General features: G+C 40.5%; 1 protein-coding gene across 3 annotated transcripts; it reads right to left on the minus strand.

Annotated features, from left to right (window-relative positions):
* Positions 1–3,840: 3,840 nt before the first annotated feature.
* LOC131233558 (cyclin-dependent kinase C-2-like) lies at positions 3,841–21,044 on the minus strand. 3 transcript variants are annotated; one of them, XM_058230324.1, is made up of 13 exons: positions 20,907–21,044; positions 20,492–20,616; positions 13,583–13,664; positions 13,298–13,388; positions 13,182–13,211; positions 12,835–12,944; positions 12,668–12,740; positions 12,457–12,577; positions 12,207–12,324; positions 7,948–8,087; positions 7,502–7,559; positions 5,087–5,157; positions 3,841–4,685 (listed from the first exon to the last, which is right to left on the minus strand). In XM_058230324.1, exons 2-13 carry the CDS (start codon positions 20,599–20,601, stop codon positions 4,145–4,147), a joined length of 1,545 nt encoding a protein of 514 aa, XP_058086307.1. In that variant the 5' UTR covers positions 20,602–20,616; positions 20,907–21,044; the 3' UTR covers positions 3,841–4,144. The 3 variants fall into 3 exon arrangements, with proteins under 3 accessions (XP_058086307.1, XP_058086313.1, XP_058086322.1); XM_058230330.1 differs by lacking the exon at positions 20,907–21,044 and adding an exon at positions 20,837–20,855; XM_058230339.1 differs by lacking the exon at positions 20,907–21,044 and adding an exon at positions 20,707–20,812.
* Positions 21,045–21,724: the final 680 nt, after the last annotated feature.

The raw sequence follows: 21,724 nt of genomic DNA on the forward strand, positions 1-21,724 counted from the left end.
TAAATTCTAGAGGTGGATTTTGGCCCGCCTGAGGAGTGAATGCCTGAACGGGCCTAACTTTCGCGTGATGGTATGAACCAGCAAATGGATGGTTTGGATTAGTACCAAATGCAAAATGCTGGGACGTGCAAAAGCTATCGAGTAACGACGTCGCCTTCCCCTTCGGTTCTGTACAACGCTGTCCATCTGTTTTTCCAAATTATTTGGAGATACATTTTCAAAAATAAGCAAAAACAAATTTAAGGTGAACCGCGCTACAGGAAACAGGGGATATTGAATGGCCACCATTAAAAACTTTTAACTTCCACCATAATATTTATTGACCATCCAACCTGTTGATAAGGTCACACAGACCTGGATGAAAAGAGAAAACAAATATCAGGTTGATCCAAAACATTTTTGGCCCATAAAAAGTTTTTAATGGTCAATAACCACTGGATACTATGGTGTGGTTCACCTGAAATTTTTATATGCTTCAGTTTGAGAACGAAGACCTAAAATAAGCTGAAAAAACATATGGACGGTGTGGATATAGATTCTGGACATCTAGGTGGGCTCTTACGGTCGGGGTCTCACCCACGTGGCAGGTTCCGGAGTCGCAGCCAAGTCGCGGTCAATACGGACGGACCTAAACCTATCCAGTCTATTCATTGAATTCTTGGATGTGCTCATCTTCCTGCACCAGTAAGCTCTTTCATTGTTAGCTACGTTTGTTTCAATACTTCTCAGACGTATTTTGGATTCTTTTCACGACGAAACCATTTATATAACAGAGCCCACCTTAGATGGGGATGTCGGGAACGGATTGGCTACTCCCCCTGACACCAGCCCCGTGGCTGGTGGACGGTGCTCTGTGGGGCCATAATGATGTATGTGTTTCATCCATTCCGTTCATCCATTTTTACAGCTCATTTTATGGTTTGATCCAAAAAATGAGACATATATAAATCTCAGGTGGATCACACCACATGAAAACATTAGTGATTGGATATCCACCATCAAAATCCTCCTAAGGCCCACTGTACTGTTTATTTGACATCCAATATGTTGATTAGGTCATACAGGCCCAGATGAAGGGAAAAAACAAAAATCAGCTTGATCCAAAACTTTTATGGCCCCAAAATGTTTTTTAATGGTCGACGCTCATTCAACACTGTTTCCTGTAATGTGGTCCACTTAAGATTGTGATATACCTCGTTTTTGGTCTCATACTGTAAAAATAGATGGACGGCATGGATGAAACACATACATCATGGTGGGGCCCACAGAGCACCGACCACCAGCCATTGGCTGGTGTCAGGGATCCGTTTCCGGGGATGTCCCAACAAAATCTCCGATTTTCCTTGATTATAGAAAGGTCAAGGCCGTCCGACAAAGGAGAATCCAATTTCATAGCGTTTATCTGATGATGAATTACAGTTCGTCCGGATGTATGGGAGAAAACCTTTTCTTAGCTCATGGTAGACTTATTCTTTGCGTGTAAAAAGTGAAAGCACCGCATGGGAAGTGGGCCCCACTTTCCAGTGTAATTGGGAAAAGAAAAGGATTCACTGCTAGCTAGTGGAGAAATCCTTTTGGGGTCTTCCTTCCCTATCAAAATCTTTGTACTACATTCTCGGATCTGTCCAAATACGAGGAATTATTAGCCCTAGGAGGTGTGGGGTCTCCATGGCCTTGAATCTGTACAACTGTGGTTGGCCTCTTCATTGATCCGTGCCGTTCAACTGATGGGATCCACGTGGCTGCCAGACCCAACAACTCCCGATATTTGGAAGGTCGAAGCCGTCCAATATTTGGTGTTTTTTTTTTCCCCTATTGAAGAGTCTGGATAACCAAATCATGGGACCAGCTTTGGAAATTGACGAGGATTCTCCAATTTTCATGCGAAATGTTCATATGTTCATATAATCCCTCATTCCATGCAGTGTGCTGTGTTAAGAAATTAATAGCTACTCTTGTGAACCGTTGATTCTTTTTTCGTCACAGCACATAACAAGCGGGGCCCACCTGATGAACACTTCATATCTTGGCGCCACACTGGTGCAGGCGCTAGTGAGATGTGTAGGCAACAATTAAGGGCCGTTTGCAAAAGTGCATCCAAACGCACAGCATCAACTGCTGTTTGGATCAAAATGACTTCAAGACCTCAGATGCACATTCATAGACAGCCTCCAATGGGGCCTTACAGCTTTTGAGAGCTGTACAGGAGTTGAACCAAGTCGAGCTGACTCGGCCAGTAAGTAACCCCAGCTCGAACCCGGCTTAGTCCTCGAGCCCAACTGCCCAGCTCGGCTCAGTTCAGTCAGCAGCTCAGGCCAGCTCGAGCTGATTTCGACCCTATGAGACATTTTCTCAAACACAAAGCGCACCTTCAATTTTTCACAAATGCAAAACAATAACAGCAATATACGAGGATTTCATCAAAAATTGTACGGGCAACATCAAAATCATGATTTGAGGGCAGTTTTATAATGTGAAGTTTTTATTTTTTATTTTTTTATTTTTTTATTTTGTAGTGATTTGTTTCGTATTCATTCCTATTATAAAACTTTTTATTTTTATTATTATTATTTTTTTATTTCGTAGTGATTTGTTTCGTATTCATTCATTCCTCGACAATAGCTGATCCCACCGAGAATATATGCACCCGAAACAGCACTTTATCAAGTCATTTCATCAAACACTCAGGCAAGCAACATGAATATCAAAATAACTGGTCACCGAGCCAATTCGAGTTGAGGTTCGATCCAAGTTGAGTCGAGCTCGAGCAAGCTCGAACTTGGTTCAAAATTTTTTCAAACTCAAAAAATCAGCTAGAATCAGCTCAAACTCAGTTTCAAACCGAGTCGAATCAAGCTTTTTCAAGTCGAGTCGAGCGAGCTAACCAAGCTATCTCGGTTCATGTACAGCTCTACGAAATTTTTTCAAACTCAAAAAATCAGCTAGACTCAGCTCGAACTCAGTTTCAAACCGGGTCGAAACGAGCTTTTTCAAGTCAAGTCAAGCAAGCTAACCAAGGTAACTCGGTTCATGTACAGCTCTACTTTTGACATTCCCGCATAAGTCCGTTCAAGCCAAGACCGCAAAGTAAAACCCAAGTCCCAGACACGCCCATGGCTGTTAAGGGTATAAATAAAAAAAATAAAATAAAATAAGTATAAAAAAATAATAATAAATTAAAAGGCGCCAGCGTAGCCAGTAGCCCAGCCACCTGCTTGGGCAAGATCTGGGCTGTTCATCTAGTGTGCCCCAACATTCACGATATATGACAAAGATGCCGTAGACACTCTAAACAGGCCAGGCAAATGGGCTCTCAATACGTACCAAACAGGCCCGATTAACAGAGGCATAAGATAACAACGAAGGCATTTTTCCACGGCATAATCAGAGGTGGGCCAAAGTGGGCCAAGTCCAGATAAGTAGGGTCCTTACTCTTGCTCCGGTGGTAGACTCTCAGGAGTTTCAACACCGGGTTAAGGGTTTGAGCACCCATAGGTGGTGAAATCCCACTACGGCGTGAGTGTGTGGGGGTGTGTGTGTGCGAAGTCCAGATAAGTAGATAAGACTCTTTTGAGTCAGTAACATGATCATGTGCAAACCAAACACATTAATTTGCATGACTCAACAAATAAAACTCAGGGACCATGGATCAGTGATCCAGACCATTGAGCTAGTGGATCCCATCATGGATGGACCATGCTAATAATATTCTCATCGACCACCCTTGGCATCCACATATACTGTTATGAAGACACCACAGTCCACATACCAAAGATTGGACTGCTGGGAACTTCCAATTCAGAAGATTTTTAAGTGCATGATCCCTTCTATATCGAGTCATCAGATCAATGGCTCGGACGCAACCGTGGGCCCCACTAACAAAGTTCATATTCAATACATTCCCTCTTAGTTTGCAGAGTCAATAATACAGAACTCACACTAAGCTCATCCCAGAGACCCCTATACCATGATGAAAACAGTGATGATGACCACGACGATGAATGATGACCCATGAATGCTGATATTTCCAAAATAAGATATCAACGTGAGTACATATGCCCATCCGTAGCAGCTTTGAGGTTTCTCTGTCGTGGTGGCACGAAGAGCAATTGTGACATCTCCTCATCCGCCCAAATATTACCAGTCACTGCTGCCAACCGTATTGTGGATTGCGATTACCACCCATCATGTTCGTGCCTCGTCCAGCTCCTGGTGGCCCACCATACGGACCTGCTTGGGGATAATTTGGAGCACCAACTCCATAACTGCTGCCGCCACCTCTAGGACCCGTACCAGGCATCCCACTGTTAGCATACGGAGGCCCACGCCCTTGTGGTGGATATGGCCCACCACTGTAACCACCACCTTGACCCCCACGGTTTGGGTTGTAACCCCCACTTGGGTTTCCGCCCTGCGGGTATCTGTTTGCCCCCCCAGAAGGCCCTCGGGGCTTTCCGTAGTGGTGGCTCGGCCCAGCGACCATCGGAGGCTGCACATTGTGGATGGGCTGGTTGGGCCCTGGCCTGAGCTGAGGATGCGCTTGTCCAGTCTGTTGGACAGGAGGGAGGCGCGAGTGCTGCTGTGGATGCTGCAATTTCTGCCGCTTTGCATTTTCTTCATGTTGTCGCTGTTGTTGACGCTTTTTCTTTGTCTGGAACTCATGTGAGGATTCGTATTTGGGCAAGCTGTGTCATTGGATCCAATCGGTTTTGCAATCCGGCATTAGAAGTGAGAAATATTAATATTGGGAATTAGGAATTAGAACCAAGTAAACCATCTACAAGTAGAGCAAATTACAAAGATTTAGGACCAGGATGAAAATATAGCTTTTTTTCTGCAGATGGTGCCTCCCAAAATAAGCGTGGGACAAAGCAGATGTTCCACTTTTTTTCATCCCATCCTCATTTTTCGGCATGTTTCGTAGATGGGAGTGCCCGGTGCATCCTACCATCAGCATTTTGCAGTATGGTACAGATAATCCTGCTACAAAAATGCAACCCTGTGATCCGCAATTCTGGCTACATTCAAACTGGCCCTTGGAGGATTTTTGATGAGCCAGTGGACACTAAGATTAGAGAAGTCAAACCTCTTGGGATCGCAGGGTAAAGGGTCAGTCCAGAAATACTCTGCATCGAGCGCATCCTTGGCACATATTCTCTATATAGAAGAAAATGGGGAAAAATAATTTAACACAAGCAAGCAGCTCCCACAGATAATACGTATTTTGAAAGTAAGATCAGACAACATTTTTGGAGTTTATATTCTACACATGCACTAATATTGCAACTGCCAAACAGTAGGATGATCAACCATCGTCCAATTGCATGGGATTATAAATAGATCCAAACGTTAAAAAGTAAAAGAAAATCAGAATCCAACAAGTCAGAGACTTGAAATTGGACAAACAGGCCAAGCTGTGCAAAGACGGTGAAATTTTCCCAAGAATTTAAGGATGGCCAAGGAGGAGGATGTTCATGATGTTTTCAAGGCCACAAAGTGACACTCAGATCAACTTGGACGCTTGGATCTTTGGTCAAGTTAAGGAAGGCCCCCATCTTGAACTCTAAATTCAGCAAGGTTATGAACTCTACACCTACTAGTTCCCTACAATTTGAAGTGAATAGCACCAGGCTAGGAATCCAGCTTGTAAATATTTAGAATAAAAAAACAATTAAGTACCTTGGAAAAACTTGAGGTTGTCACCAGAGATTCTTCAAACATGCACATTTAAATCACAACCCTGAAGTTGAGGGAATAATAGGGATACTACTTGGTATTTGTTTTTATTGGATATTAGATATAGTTATGCCAAATTATCAATAGAGAGAGAGAGAAGAAACTATTAGGCATTACCAAGTACGTAGTTTGGACATAAGCAACATATTGACAAAATGAGAATGAATTATATGATTCCAGCTGAAATTTCCATAATTGCAACATTCAACGAGCTAAAAATCTAAATTACTCAACCTAGTCAGTGATACAGTTGAGCCATGTTCGTCACATGTAAAACAAATAGATAAAATATAATTTGTTTTGTAATTCTAAAAAGGTGCTGCATCCATGGTGTGCTGTAAAGGCCGTAAAGGCCGTTACATAAAGGTAACGGCGGTGGCAACCATTACACGTTACGGGGTCGTAACGGCCGTTATGGAAAAAATTGACCCATAATTGCCGTTAACGGCACGTTACATCCCCTATAAAGGCCATAATAGTCCCGTAATGGTCTATTATAAGACATATACATGTTTTTCATACTTTTTAATCAACATTACGGGGCAGATACAGGTTTTTCAGGGGTTTTTTCAATAAAAATTTTTAAAAAAATAAAAAAGAGAGACCATAACGGCCGTTACGGGGCCGTAACAGCCGTTATGGCCCGTATTGTAAAGGTAGCGGTGGTGGCCGTAACGGCCACTGTTACCGTTACGGCCTGCATCTATACAGAAGAATAATGACATGCTTTTCTTTTACTGTGAGATAATAACACCATCACTACTACAAGTTACTGTGTCTTTCTTGAGAAATAAGTACTAAGCAGGTTTTACAGATGGTTGCTAGCTGTTTTCAAATCTCAGCTTATATGCCAAGTTCATTGTCTTCTTTGCAATTCTCTGGTTAAGTCAGTTTTAGCCAAATAAGACAATAAAAACATGCAACAAAGAACTAATTTTTTCTCCATTAAAAAGTTCTAGACAAACCTACCATATATGGGGTTTATTACAGTACATAATAATGCCTATTCACTTAGAAAGCATGCACCACTTTTAAAACCGTCTTTTTTTAAACTTATCTTGGGGAAACGAGTGTCATTTAAGAACTTGGCATTTATATAAGGTGTGTATGGGTGTGTGGATGGAGGGGTGTATGAGTACCCAAATCATAAAAGTCAATTTTAAGGTAGGGCTTGCTTAAAAGCTTTAATTTAATATCTTTAAAATAAAATTTAAAAAAAAAAAAGAAGAAGAAGAAGAAGAAGGAGAAGCTTTATTTTAATGATTTATTACATGCGGCCCACAAATTTTGTGTGAAAGGCATGTTTACTCTCATCTCCTTCAGGTTATATATATATATATATATATAAATAAAAGATAATATGTGTAAAATTGCTTACATGTAGCGAATGTTGGGTATGCAAGTGACGTGTAAGCTTCATGCAGTTTTAAGAGGTTCTGTGCACATTACAATAGATAATATACAACTATATTAGCATAGAGGCAAGGTTTCAAGTCAAACATCTCATCTCCTTATAGACTAGATAGATTGGGAGACAATGCAAGCAAGAACATTAACTAAAGAGATTTAAGCGAATGCTGATTAGCATATGCATTCCTGAACATTGGAAAATCATGTAACCATGCTATATCAGGAGAAGCTAGTTCATGCTGAGTAGGCATCAGAGCAAATACAGTATGAAATTTGAACCTCCAGCAGATATCTAAAAGTTTAGATTAATCAGACAAACCTAATCACTGAAACTAAGTACATCTACAAGTGATACCTGAGATGGATCAAGAGTTAGCATCCTCTCCAGTAACTCCAAAGCATGACGGTCAAAGCTGTTCAGCAAAAGAATAGTTATATCTCACAAATCAGACAAAAAAGGGAGCAGATAACTTCCTTCACATGTCATCTTTAAAGCATGACAAGTGGAATTACATAGAACTATGAAGCATAAAAGCATTGCAAAAAGGAAAACCACAGACCTTGTTCCAACTTCCAATTTATAGCGGCTGCTATTGAGAAATAATGACCACTACTTGCAAATAATAATTGTCATTTAGCAAGACTTTTCATTATATCACATGATATAGAGTGGCCTTTCCCATTATAACAGTTATAGTGATGTTTATTAAAACATTGCACAGAATTAAAACATTGCAAGAATGAAGATGACAAACAGGTCCATGACACAGGGGCAGAACACTCAGAAATAGGATTACTTACTGTTTGTAAACCTCCCTGACACGTCTCTTCATTGGCCTTGTTGGCTTGAAATTGTTGTACCAGGGAATCTTGGAAACCCCAGGCCAGTTAACCTCATCAGGAGCTCCACACAGCTCAAAAATTTTATTCAGTTGCTCCGGCTACAATAAGCACGGAAAAACGCATTAGTATCAAACTTCTAATTTGAAAGATAGCATCCATGTTATTATTAGTATAGATGTTGGGACAACAGATACATATCAAAGTCAACCAAAGGACGATAACAAATCAAGCTTTAAATCAAAATGCCAGAGTTATCAACTGACGAAATCAAATAATAAATTCAGCACATGTCAAGATGGCCTCCAGATATCATTATTAAACCAAATGAGGTAAAGAAGAAAGGACAAAATATAATGAAAAAAAATAGTACCGAATCAAAATTAGCTTGCAGATAAGAGAATCCGTATTGGAAGTGTAGAGTACACAGCTCTGTTTGTATTTACAGAGCACCATGCCAATGGAGTACACAGTCTTGTGTGTTCCAGCTGAAGATTATATTGATGTGCATCTCTTAGTATCTTTTAGATATCTTTTGGTTATTTGATTTGTTCTGGTAATTAACTCTTTGTAAACAAAGATTTATCTTTTTTAATCAAGGGATCATAAGTAAAGGATTCTAGAGGAAGAGGAAACATATATTCTCTTCTTTTCCCTATTTCTAGAGGAGGGACCTACTTTTACTCATATTTGATCATACTTTTAAAATGTCTTTGATAAATTCATCTTCAGAAATAAATTAAAAATGCAGTCATAGTTGTTGACGGATGCTTTACATTTGCATGAATGAGGTACTAACATAATGAATGATTAGCATACTAACATAACAAAAACAATTTAGTTACTGTGTCAGCTTGCTTGGTAGAATCACGAATATTGTACTTAACTGGCTGACTGCTGTTGTACAGTAAGTTTATGTGAATGAGATCCTAACAGAATGAATGATTAGCCTGTATTGACGACATAAACAATGTGGCGATTATCATCAGTATAGTGAAAATGATATCTCGTTCTCAAGTTTCAACTTCAACCATTTCTTGGCACAAGAATTTTCTATAGTGATATTCAATTGCTGTATTTTTTTACTGGCATATATTAGGAAGACTCTGGCACAAATAAAATAAATAAAATACAGCAAGACAGCCTGATGCAGAAGGGACCCTATTGTCACTCAGCTTTGGCCAGAAAACAGCAAGCAACAAGAACAGGCCACCAATGCCGGGCCAAACCCCAAAGTGTGACTACAGAGAGGCTATAAAATCACCCAAAGATCACAATGTTCCATTCAGCACATAAGGAAGCAGCCAAAACTCCCTTAAACACAGGCAAATTGTCACTGTGCATATAACGTTTTGCATAAAACATGAAGATAATAATGCCGTTTCAACCAAATAAACTACTACAGCTACTAGAAATGTAGGTCTGATATATCCACACAAGACCGGAAGAATCCAAAATAACGAAAATATATTAACAAAATCCAAAATAACGATCATACATTAAAACACACACAGGAGGAAAGCCGACGTAGTTATGTGACAGGAGTCGAAGTTGGAGATGGTGGATGGGTTACCCAAATAAAGGTTTTGCATTTCTTCCGGCCTTGGATCTGCAAGGGGAATTACGATGTTATAGATCAGGGATAAAGTTGTGACTGAAGACAAATGATTGGTTCTTGTACGGTATCCATTGTCTGTGCCGTGAAATTTTAAATGGAGGTTTTATCGGCGGTGTATAGAATCCCTCCCTCCCTCCCTCTCTCTACTGTAATATTCTTTGTGAGCGTATATATGTTCATTTCTCTATAATTTGGGTGTCCAAATCTCATTGACTTGATAATTGGATTGCACCATTAATCTTGAAAGAGTACCATGGCAAGTGTTGCATCCAATGAAGACCTTCCATAAGAATGAGGGAAGGACCAGTTTTTGTTATATCTCAGTTTCACAGACCATTTGTCAAATAGATGGATTGTGGATGAAATATTAGTTGCAAATGAGCTCATTAAATATAGAACTAATAGGGGAGAAGAGGGGATCATTTTCGAAATTGATATAGAGAAGACATGTGATAATGTTCTTCCTCAATCTCTTGCTGGTGGGAGAAGAGGGGATCATTTTCAAAATTGATATTTTGAAGCCGTATATCTGGTCTTCGAGTGAATCTTGAAAGAATGCCATGGCAAGTGTTACGTCCAATGAACACTTTGGCAACTCATATGGCTGGAAATATATGAGCCTTCTTTGCATGTACCTATTAGGGGCAAACTGAAACTTGCTTTGTTTTGGGACCCCATTGCCGAGGGAATTGGAAAACCCAGAACAAAGCAAAAAAATAAAATAAAATTTAAATAGCTGAAGAGGTAGGTTTCTTTCTTTAGGGGGAGGAATGACCCTCATTAAGGGTGCATTGTCTAACCTCCCAAGGTATTTCCTCTTACTCTTCAAGATCCCTATTGCAGTGTGGCATCAAAAGTTGAGTAACCTCAAAGAAATTTCAACGGGAAGGAGTGATTTGGGTGACAAGTTCCATCTCATGACTTGGAAACAGGTGCAGAAATCTGTGAGATGAGAGCCCTAGGAATGGCAATGCTAGGGAAAGAAATTGTGCTCTTTCAAACAAATGGTGGCGAAGGTTTGGGGAGGAGGCAGATGCACTTTGGAGGAATGCCATTGTGGGAAAATATGGTGTATCAGGAAGGTTCTGGGTGCCTGTATTAGATCAAATGGTTCTGAGGCGTGGAAGGCTATTAATAAGATTGGACCAAACCCTTGTAACAAAAGCAGGTACATCACAAATAAAGTGAGCATAGAATTTAACAAGGGAATCTGCCCTTTGGTGGGCAAGCAGGATCGAAATCATTTCTGGAATGATGCTTGGTTGATGAGTTGCTGTTGGCAAGATCCCACCATGCTCATTTCTCATGTGGTTGCGAAGGATAAAAAAATCAAATATATTATTGAGATGGTTGGGGGTGTTGCAGTGGAACATCAAGCTAATAAGGAACTTGGATGATGAAGCATCTCTATTCTCGAATCTCTTAGGCAAGTTGAGAGATGTGTTCACTGATGTTAGAAAGGACAACCAAAAAAGCATAGAAATGGCTGCCGAGTGGAAGATTCACATGTAAATCTTTTATTTTGAAGTTAATAGCAAGTTATTGTACATCTCCCCCCTGCATTGTGGTAAGGGAGGCTCTAGTGCCCCCCAGGAATCAAAGCACCTGGATTGCTTCGGCTAATAAGATCTTGATGCCAGACCGAACCCAACATGTATATATGTGCAGAAATGATGAGTCAGTTGATCATTTGTTAATTCATTGCACAGGTGAGAGAAATGTTGGTTTTATTTCTTGCTCTTTGAAACTTTCAGCAGGTCCATCCTTGACTTGCTCTTGGAATGGCACTGTGGGCTGCTCAAGGGCAGAAAGGAGCTTTTATGGAATATTATATAGTTTGGGGTTCTATGGGGATTGTGGAAAGAGAGACAGAAAAGTATTTGAGGAAAAATGCATACCAGGTGGTACACTTAAAAAGGAAATCATGTCCATGATCGTTACTGAGGCAGGAATTCTGTGGATGCTCAGTTGCAGATCTGTCCAAAATTTGTGGATGCTCAATGGTGAATCCATCAGGGGAATGAGTTGGGGACTTCAGGGGTCAAAGTTAGAGCTCTTACTGTTTTTTCAAGTCCCTGTTCTCTTGATTTTTTTTTTCCCTGCCTTTTGTTTCCTTCTGAATTTTCATTTTTATTTTTATGTTTTGCCTTGTGTCTTGGCTTTGGCTTGTGCGTGTGCGATGAGAGGGTCACTTGGCACTTTGGCTCACTTTGTTTCTTGTCCTACTCTTTTTTCTTCTTTTTTTTGCCTTGTATCTTGGCTTTGGCTCATTCGTGAGCAACACTTTAGCCTGCTTTTTTCTTGTTTTCTACTTAGAAAACTGTGATCTTTCATACATACATATGTACATATGTACCTACTACCTACCTACACACATGCATACATACATTCATACATGCGTAGATATTAAACATACCTAGTAAACCTGAGGATCTAATGGCAGAAGAAGAAAGATGAAGTTATAAAGCAATTATACTGATCTAGCATCAACCCACAATCCTTTTTTTCTTTGTTCTTTTTGTAATAATAATTGAGTCAAGAGGAACCAGTCTTACAGTTTTCTTAAATGCTGCACTTAATATGCAAGGACAAAGTACCCCACCTCATTTTTTCCAGGCAAGATTGGCTTCCCATGCAGAAGCTCCGCAAAAATACAACCAACAGACCACATGTCAACAGCTGGACCATACTTTGTGGTTCCTAGCAGCAATTCTGGAGGTCTGTCCAGGCCATTATGACCCTGAACCCATTAAAAGGGAAAAACTATGCACATTCTTTGAAAGATAAATGAAGATCACCTAGTTGGCAATCTGCAGTCTTAACTATTACAAAAGTGAAGTATAACGAGTTACCTATACCACAGAGTGATAACACGATTTGTAAGATTTGCATTGTGGTCATTGGAGAATGAGCGTGCAAGGCCAAAATCTGCAAGCTTTAAATTTCCCTCATTATCAATTAAAAGATTAGAACCTGCATAAATAAATTAGCAGAGATACCATATCAGCTGTGAAAACAGGATTCAAATCCAGTAACTGCTGTAACTCAATATTTGATGATAACCTTTGATATCTCGATGAAGTACTTGATTGACATGGCAGTAGTGAAGGCCTGTCAACAGCTGCCTCATATAGCACTGTTTAGGAAAAAGGTTATGCAGCAAGTCAACAACCAGTCAAGAATTAACTCAATGCAAAAGAATGATTTTTTTAAGTATACAGTAATATTACCTTGATCTGCGGAACTGTAAACCGCATTCCAGGTCGATCTGCAAGACCTGTCAAATCATGGTCCATGTATTCGAAAACCATGTAGATGCTGCCTTTGTACTTGTTACCATCTGTAGTCCCCATGCAAATGTTGCAAACATCAGAAACCTCTCTTTGCATGAAACAAGAGTAAAATTTATGTTGTGATGAGGCAATTAATGGTAAAGGCGGACATCTGAAATGATTGTTTACAAAAAAATAATTATAGGTAGATGAGCAATATAGGACTATGTCAGTAATCTAGGTGAATTCAACTGCATGCAACATTCTTTTTATTGGTTAACTCCATGCCACATTGAACTACAAACCTGGCCTCCCATGCTCATCTTTTTCGGGACCTGAAAGACAATGACAAGATGTACATGAGATCACCTGCCTGTTTACGCAAAGAAAGAGAAAGCAGATGTGAAAAATCGAATGGAACCTGGAGAAGTTACGATCTCTTTCAACTGAATTACATTTTCATGATGCAGCTTCTTTAGGATTTTAATTTCACGTATGGCAGTTATTGGAAACTGCATAACATAATCAAAAGGGTAAGGAAAACATTATGTAACCTTTACCCAAAAGAAAAGGAAAGAAAGAATGCATTATGTAACAGCAGCTAGAAGATCTTTCGCTGTCCCTAACTTTTTCTTTTAATATTGCATAGGCACAATAAGTTGGTAACTGAAAAATCAATACATATAGGAAAAGAAAGAAAGCATACCCCTTCCCTTTCGTTGTCCATTCGTATCTTTTTCAAAGCCACAATTTCCCCTGTCCTGATTTCCCTAGCCATATATACCTGACTACAATTTCCGAAACAATAACATAAGGCCAAAAAAAGAGTAAAGATTAGTAGATTACAATCTACAAGCACAAGCTCCAAGAAACCACAGATTATTGTTGTGGCCTGTGGGAGCTAACCAATGACCCAAAATGACCTACAAAATTCACCACACAAGCCATTTTTTGAATATTTGTCTGACCATAGCTAAGTAATTTGAAACACCCAAGCATGGTTATATTAGTAATTAAGTGAAATTCGCAGCAACAATTAGAGCTGTCAATGTGCTGGGATGGTGCACCAGGCTCATGGGCTAGGCTTGGGTCTATTTTTCAGGCCCAAGGCCAGACGGCATGGGCCTGATTTTCAGAGACAACAAGGCTAGGCCACTCGAGCCAGATTTCCATACCCAACAGGTATCAGACCCAGTCCTAGAGTTCAAATATTTTCTATTAAGGCCTGGCCCAAGCCCAAATCTGGCCTCATTTATGGTTGGCATGGGATGGACTTGGGCCTCAATTTCAGGCCAAGAAAATAAGCAGTCCATGCTCAGGCTGACCTTGGCTTTACCCTAGCACAACAACCATTCAAATAAGTTACCATGTAAGGTGGGTAGCCCATAACACCAAGTTTCAGCTAAGAAATACTTGTATATTCCTTCATTTTTTATATACTTTCATCCTCATCATGATCCAAGGATAAGTTGAGAATAATCTTAAGCTTGCACTTTGTCCCTTTCCCTTTTTGATCAATGAAAGAATTATATTAAAGAAACCCTGAAGGGCAAAGAATGCAACCAGTAGTTACCACACCCACCTACCTCTAACTTACATTGCAGAGAGACACTTCCCTACGAAGGCCAAATGCTAGATAGATTACAACTATCTAACTCCTTGAGGGAATTTACCCGCTGGAACACAGTTACATAACTGGCTAACTCTAAGAATCACCATGGCTATCAACTCCACTTTATCATTAAATAACCTGGTGTTCCTCTCCTTCCGGATTGACCACATGATTGTAAGAAAGCAAAAATTCCACAGATTTCTTCCTCTACCCATGAGAAGACTCCCCTTCCTCTCCTCCAGGCTCCAGCAGCAAAGCCGCCGATGCGATGCAGCCCACCCAACCACAAACTGCTTGAAACACCAGCCGAAATTGCAGGCATAAGAACATGCAACACCCAGTAATAATGATCTTCTTCCTTTTACACAAGTGGTCAATAGCGACATATCTTTTTCTGCCTACAAGCCATCCAAACATTGCAACTCAGGGTGGCACTTTAATTTTCCATAATCATGTCATTGGGGCCAGGTTTTCCCCTTCCCCCAACTGCTCCAACCACAAATGGAGATGGGACTTGACCGAGAATCTTCATTATTTAACCGTTTCCACACCCTCCCATCACACTCTTCCTGATTCAACCCTGCCCCTTCTAGAGGAGCCAAAAGCCCCATATAGCTCTTCCTCCCTTAGTCTTCTCCTAAGGGCCTGTTTGGTGCATCGCATTAAGCGGGATTAGGTGGGATGGAATTGCTTTAAGGTAATAATTACGTGCTGTCAAGGACTGTCATGGATTTGAATTTTTTGGGTTAAAATTCAATTCCATGTTTGGCATGTAACAGAGCCCCATGAAATTGTTGGGTTACCATCCCATTCCATGTTTGGAATGTAACAGAACCCCTTGGAAATAGTGGATTAAGGTGGATTCGACATTTGGATTGGCTGGTGGTGGCATTGCATACACAATGTACGAACCAAAGGTGTGTTTGGAAACTATTGGCATGGTCTTGTGAGCCATCTTTGGATTGAGTGAGATGTATACATGGATTAGGGCCTGTTGGCATGATGCGGAGCTGAGAATACTCCCGCCAACGCCCAGCTCAGGCCAGGCTCTTTGTTGTTGGTGCGTCTGTGAGCTATGGATAGTATCCACACCAATCCATGGCTGAAGTGGACCACAACACAGGATGCGGAGATGCTACTGATGGCCACGGTTGACCTTCCTAGGGCCCCCCATGATGTTTACTTCCCACCCAACCTGTTCATACAGTCATATAGTCCAAGATGACCCACAATCAACACAATTCTCAACTTCATCTAAACACCACCTTTGCGCTAACATCGGAGCAGATTGTGACAGTGTGGGCCATGAAGATGTACATGTCTTGATCTGAACATGCCCACCATGTGCTCCGCTACAGAATTTTCACACCCTAAATGAAGGCTTTATATTGACTGTAAGATGTGAATTACAACGCTTTACATGAAACAATGGCACCTGCAAGAACCATTAAAGCCAGAAAACAAAATCACATCCTTGGCACTTTGTTCTACGGTGTGGTCCTCTTCATCGACAGCTAATGGGCAGGCCAGCACTACTTGGAAAAGAAAAGTATACAAGAATATACGAATCAACAAATCATCCTACTAACTATTGCAGGAAGGTAGATGCAATGTTTTAAATATCGATGATATTAGCGCCGATATATCCCACCAATTCGATCCAGTGAGCATTTTCGATTTTCGATCCATGTTTTTGTTGTAAATCACGTTAAACTAGTGTCGAATGGTTTCAAATCTAAGATTTTTCATATTTATCATGAAAAATCATAGATTTGGAACTTCAATTTCGAGATTTAGGAGAGATGGGTCAAGTTGCGAAAATTTGAGAAAAAATAAAATTTCTCAATTTCTCACAAATCAGTTGCAATCTTTGTATCCAAACACAAAATTAAACATGTATGTAACATGATCTAGTGATTCTTCTTTTGCTTTTGAATGTATTACTTGTGTTTCCATACATGTCTTCTTACGTTTTTAAATTATATGAATAGACTTTGAATACACTTGCATCGGTTTAGTTGGAAAGCATATATATTGCGTATATATTAGGACCCCATACAAAGGAAACCCCTATTATGCGCAATTTTTTTGGTAATGTTTTGATTTTTAAGTGTGTATTAATGTATTTTTCAATAATCCCTAAAGTTTCATTGAAAAATTTGACCAATTTCCCGATGTTCCCATGTTTCCCAACAACAGCGATACATTACGCGATACAACCGATACATCCCATGCGATAAGCAATATGTATCCATATCCCAAGGGTGCAATACATTACGCGATAATGATATTTAAAGCATTGGGTAGATGTTTATACAACCACCATTGAATATGGAGCACTTGCATATGAAGATGTCGAAAACAATCTGTGAGGGATGAGGCCTCTCTCAGAGAATAGAGTAGTCGGAAAGACGACGCCACATACCTGGAAGGTCCCCAAAAAATAAATCCCTTGCTCCTTGTTCTCCCTCTACCAATTGACACAGCAGATATCGGCGGAGATTACCAACTTTCGAAACAAAACCCACTTGTGCATGCCTTCCATTCCAACTATCACCACCTATATGTAAGATGGGGCTTCAGCTATAAGTTGTCCCGTACAATGAAGATTGTGGACAGAGCAGACTCCTTCACGTTCCATCCCCGATCCAATCGATAAATCTGGAAGAACTCTCCTTGAGGCGAGATTTTCTCTCTCGAATCTGATGGATGGATTCAAGGGATAGGAATATACGAAGTGGGACTGGGAAAATCCCTATCATTACAATGCAGTATAGGGTGCGGAACCCAATGGCTTAATCCATCACCGTCGAATTACTTTCAAAACGGAGTTGTTAGGGCCTGTTTGGTGCATCACATTAAGCGGGATTAGGTGGGATGGAATTTCGGAACCCACATTTCAAATCCTAAAAACAAGCTTGGAAAGTAATTCCATCCCACCTAATCCCGCTTAATACGATGCACCAAGCAGGCCCCTAGGGTTCGAAATGTGGGATCCAAAATTCAATCCCACCTAATCTCACTTAATACGATGCACCCGATAGGCCTTGAATGTGGGTCACCACACTATCTGAGTGCAACCTTTTCAAATACTTTAAACATTATAATGTTTTTACAGCTCACCAAGTTCTAAAGAGTTAGGGATCTTCTTTGCACGACTTCCCAAGATGGGGGTTTGCCTTAATCTCCAACCCCAAAACAAAGACTGCAAACAAACCAACTTTCCATTCTCATGATAGCTTTGCACATGCCCGACCCATCCTCCCTCAAGTGTACTTAAACCAAGTAACTTTTCTCCGCAAAGCATCCTCTTCACACCCAAACGAACATAGCCACTTCCCAAGTATCATCACATTGAGGGACCTAAGGTGGCACACCTCACTCCACTCAAACAAGTGGTCTGCATTGTGCCACAGAAAATCCCTTTCAATCTTCTCCAACTCGTGGATGACGCTAGTTGAGAATTGCACCATCAAACAAAATAAACAGGCATAGACAAAGGGCTTTGATTAGCATATGATTCAATCACCTTGCGAGAGGTATTTTCCTTTCCAAGCCGACAATCCATGTCGCACTCTTTCGATAACCAGGCCCCAAAGGCTTTTGTTGGCTTCCCAACACATAGCGAGAGCCCAAGATAAGGACCCAAGCATGTTCTCAAGTATCCATCACCTACTCTCACTCCCAACAACTCGCTTTTTGAAATCTTACTTTCAGCCTAGAAGTTGCCTCAAAACATTACAAGATGCATTTAAGATTAGCCCACTACTGGCTACTCGCGCCGAAAAGGATCAAAAGTGTCATCCACAAATTACAAAATGGGAATCTTGGAATTATGACTAATTCACAATGAAACCCCTCATAAGGCCCCATGTCAACCTTATTCAGTATCTTGCTTCAAAGCCTCAGCCACTACAATCTTCAAAAATGGAGAGAATTGATCCCATGCCTAAGCTCTCTAGAGCTCCCAAAGAATCCTATTTGGAAATCCATTAACAAGCATCGAGAATTTTACAAATGACTAATTCACGATCATGTCATTGTGTGACTCAAGAAAGGTATTCCGTAACAGTAACAGTGGCCGTAACAGCTATCATCATTACCTTTATGATACAGGTTATAACGGTCATTACGGTCTCTTTTTTTTATTGAAAAAAAAAATGAAAAACATGTATCAGCTCCATAATGAACCATTATAGGGCCGCTACAGGGGGTTGTAACGGGCTGTTACGAGGTTGTAACTTGTAACGGCCGTTACAGGGCTTTTTATTTTGTTACAGCCGTTACGACCCTGTAACGTATAGTGGTTGCCACTTGCCACCGTTACCTTTACATAATGGCCTTTACGGGGCCCGTAACGGCTGTTATGGCCACCACTCATGACCGAAGAAGGAAATGGGAGCCTAGCTTGTGTATGGTCTAGCGGGCGCCCCCTAAAGTGTCGGTATTCGCATGATTGGCAAGTAGGAATAGGATTCTGACCATAGATAACCTTCAAAAAATATCATCGATGATCCCCGATTGTTGCGCATTATGCTTCAAAAGGGCAGAGACAGTGGATCACCTATTCATCCATTGCTTGTTTGCTTGAAAGGTGTGGGAGAGGTCTATAGCCTTTTTTCCACACAAAATGGGCAATGTCAAGGACAGTTGTTAACGTTCTAGCAAAATGGCTGGGGGAAGGGAACTTGAAAAGCAAGGTCAAACGGTGATGTTTGGTTGTCATGGCGGTTATGTGGGCAATCTGGAGGAAGAGGAACAATCGACGTTTTCAAAACAAGAAAATAAAAAATAGTTGTATATAAAAGGTGAAAAATGTATGCGATAGGGGGGGATTTTGGGCTTAAAGAATTTTGATCCAAGTGATGGATCAGTATTTTAAGGATGTAATTTTTGTAAATGAAGCCTTGTGCTCGTTTTTCTTAAATAAAAAGCTGTTGTCTTTCAGGGAAAAAAAAAAATGGATGTTCTTTGGTGTTTTTTACTTGAAAGAAACAGATGGATTTTTTTAAGACAAATTGGCAGGCTTGGGCACCATACTCGAGACGATTTTCAGCATAATCATTGATTAGGGAAACTAGAACAAGTTGCTACGTGGCTGTCCTATGATTCTATCCTTTTCTATTCCAAGTGGGACGAATTGTTGTGGTGTGGGGGTACCGTTGTGAAGCTGGCTGGGATTGGTGCAGCCCTCCCAGCAGGTGGTTTAAGTTGAATTTTGATGGTAGCTCCCTGGGCAACCTAGGCTCCACTGATTGCCAGTTTGTTCTCAAACGACAGCAGCAACACAGTATGTAAGTAACATACAATGTAGGTCTGAACTTCAAGCAATTTTTGTTCAGGCAGAATTCACATTGGTGCACCCACCTTCCAGTGATCCAGATCATACTTCTGGTGCGACCAGCTATGAATGGATCATGAAAAAAGGTCACCTCCATCAAACAAACCAGCCATCTGATGAGTGTACATTTTACCATTATATATGGACCACTGGACATGTCTTACTTTAAACCATCCATTTACAGGCCGCATGACTGTCCAGATGGGGCGATCTCTGAAGCATTACTCATGGTGGGGCCCACCAAATGGATGGTGTGGATGACTTATCAGTGGTCCCCAGTGTTGTGGAATGCTGGCATGACCAAATAAAATGCACCACCCCAGTCAGAATGGACTTGCATTAGGTTCTGTCATTGAGGAATGCACAAAACAATCTTCACTGAGCAGTCTTAAAATTAAAACAAGAAAAAAGGAAAAACAAGAAAAGAAAATATGGTTCCATTATCAAACTAACAAAAAAGTGACTCTTTTACACCCTGCTGTCCCAATGCGTCTACATTGAGGCTGTAGACTGTAGACATAAGAAAAAAGAGGGGTCCAAATGTCAATTTCCCAAACACTACAGGACCTCACAATCAAATTCAAAATGCCAAAAAAAAAAAAAAAGACTAGCACAACAAAAAAGAAAAGGGGGTTTTCCGTCCTTTTCCCCCTTCTGCGTACCCGTAAGTTCCTTCCCCAATCTGCTCCAATTTCTCAAAACAATCGACGCTTCGAGATCCCCACGAGGGCGATTCGTCGAGATTCAGCTGCCCCGGAGCTGCTACAGCCATTTCTCTCCTCCCTTCCTACGACATGAAGAAAACGCAGATTGAGAGAGAGAGAGAGAGAGAGAGAGAGAGAGAGAGAGAGAGAGGAAATTCATGACAGAAAAGAACCCCGTCTTTTATAGAAAGCCTCCATTAGCCTCTCCACAAGGAAAGAAAGGATAAACAGAGGATTGATATCTGCACCCCTCAAAGCTGACTTGAAAACAACAATTTTCCATTTTAGGAATTGAAATAGTACACTTTTGTGCGACTTCAATTCCCGTAATCGACAGGGGCAACATGAATAAAGAATTGAGAGGAATACATACCTAGCTGCAGCTCTTTTTTCTTTTTTCTTTTTTTTCTAGGGTTTGTTTGATTTTTCAATTTACCGGTACATACTGTGTAAATATATAAGGATTATTTTCCCCGTATTTACCTCACTGTTTCCCGTGTTTGATACGACAATTTGCTTTTTTTACTAAAAAATGAGTACGCCATGAAATATTTGTGGGTCCCAGCATGATACAGATTGCTTATCCACCCGTTCATTTATTATGCCTAATGAATTTATAAAATGAGTGAAAAAATGAAGCATATCTAAAAGCTAAATGGACTACGCTACCAGGAAAAGCGAATTTAACACTTACCACTAAAAACCGTTTAAGACCACTGTTTCTTTTGGTGCGGGTCATTTGAGTGCTACATCTACCTCATTTTTTAGCTCATGCCTGAAAATATTATAGTAAAATGGACAGAATGAATATATTATATACATTACCTAGAGGTCCACGAGCTTAAATTAGCTTTTTGAACCGATTTTCAAAGTAAAAGTGAGATGAATTTTCATACAGGTGAAATGGGAATAATTACACATAGTTTCAGGGTTGATGCGCTTCCTTCTTCACCAGATACGCCGGTAGCAGGCGTCGCCATTGAAGTGATGTCACCATATTCCTTGGGACCATTATAATGTATGTATTGTATCCACACCGTCCATCCATTTGAAAAAATCATTTTATAGCATGAGCCAACTAATGAGGCGGATCCAAAACAGTGGGGATTGAACTCGTACCATTAAAAACCTCTTGGACCATAGAAATTTTCAATCAAGCGGATATTTTTGGTTTCCCATATTCCATGGTCT

The sequence above is a fragment of the Magnolia sinica genome, chromosome 2, assembly GCF_029962835.1.
Source record: "Magnolia sinica isolate HGM2019 chromosome 2, MsV1, whole genome shotgun sequence".
In the NCBI taxonomy this organism is placed as follows: domain Eukaryota; kingdom Viridiplantae; phylum Streptophyta; class Magnoliopsida; order Magnoliales; family Magnoliaceae; genus Magnolia; species Magnolia sinica.

Bases quoted from the DNA above. Each gene is read 5' to 3' on its own strand.
- LOC131233558 (XM_058230324.1), bottom strand. From the start codon at position 20,601: ATGGCTGTAGCAGCTCCGGGGCAGCTGAATCTCGACGAATCGCCCTCG. The intron at 13,389-13,582 runs GTATGCTTTCTT...TATGTTATGCAG, and splicing joins TGGACAACGAAAGGGAAGGG to TTTCCAATAACTGCCATACG. The intron at 12,325-12,456 runs GTAACTCGTTAT...TGGCCTGGACAG, and splicing joins GTTATCACTCTGTGGTATAG to ACCTCCAGAATTGCTGCTAG.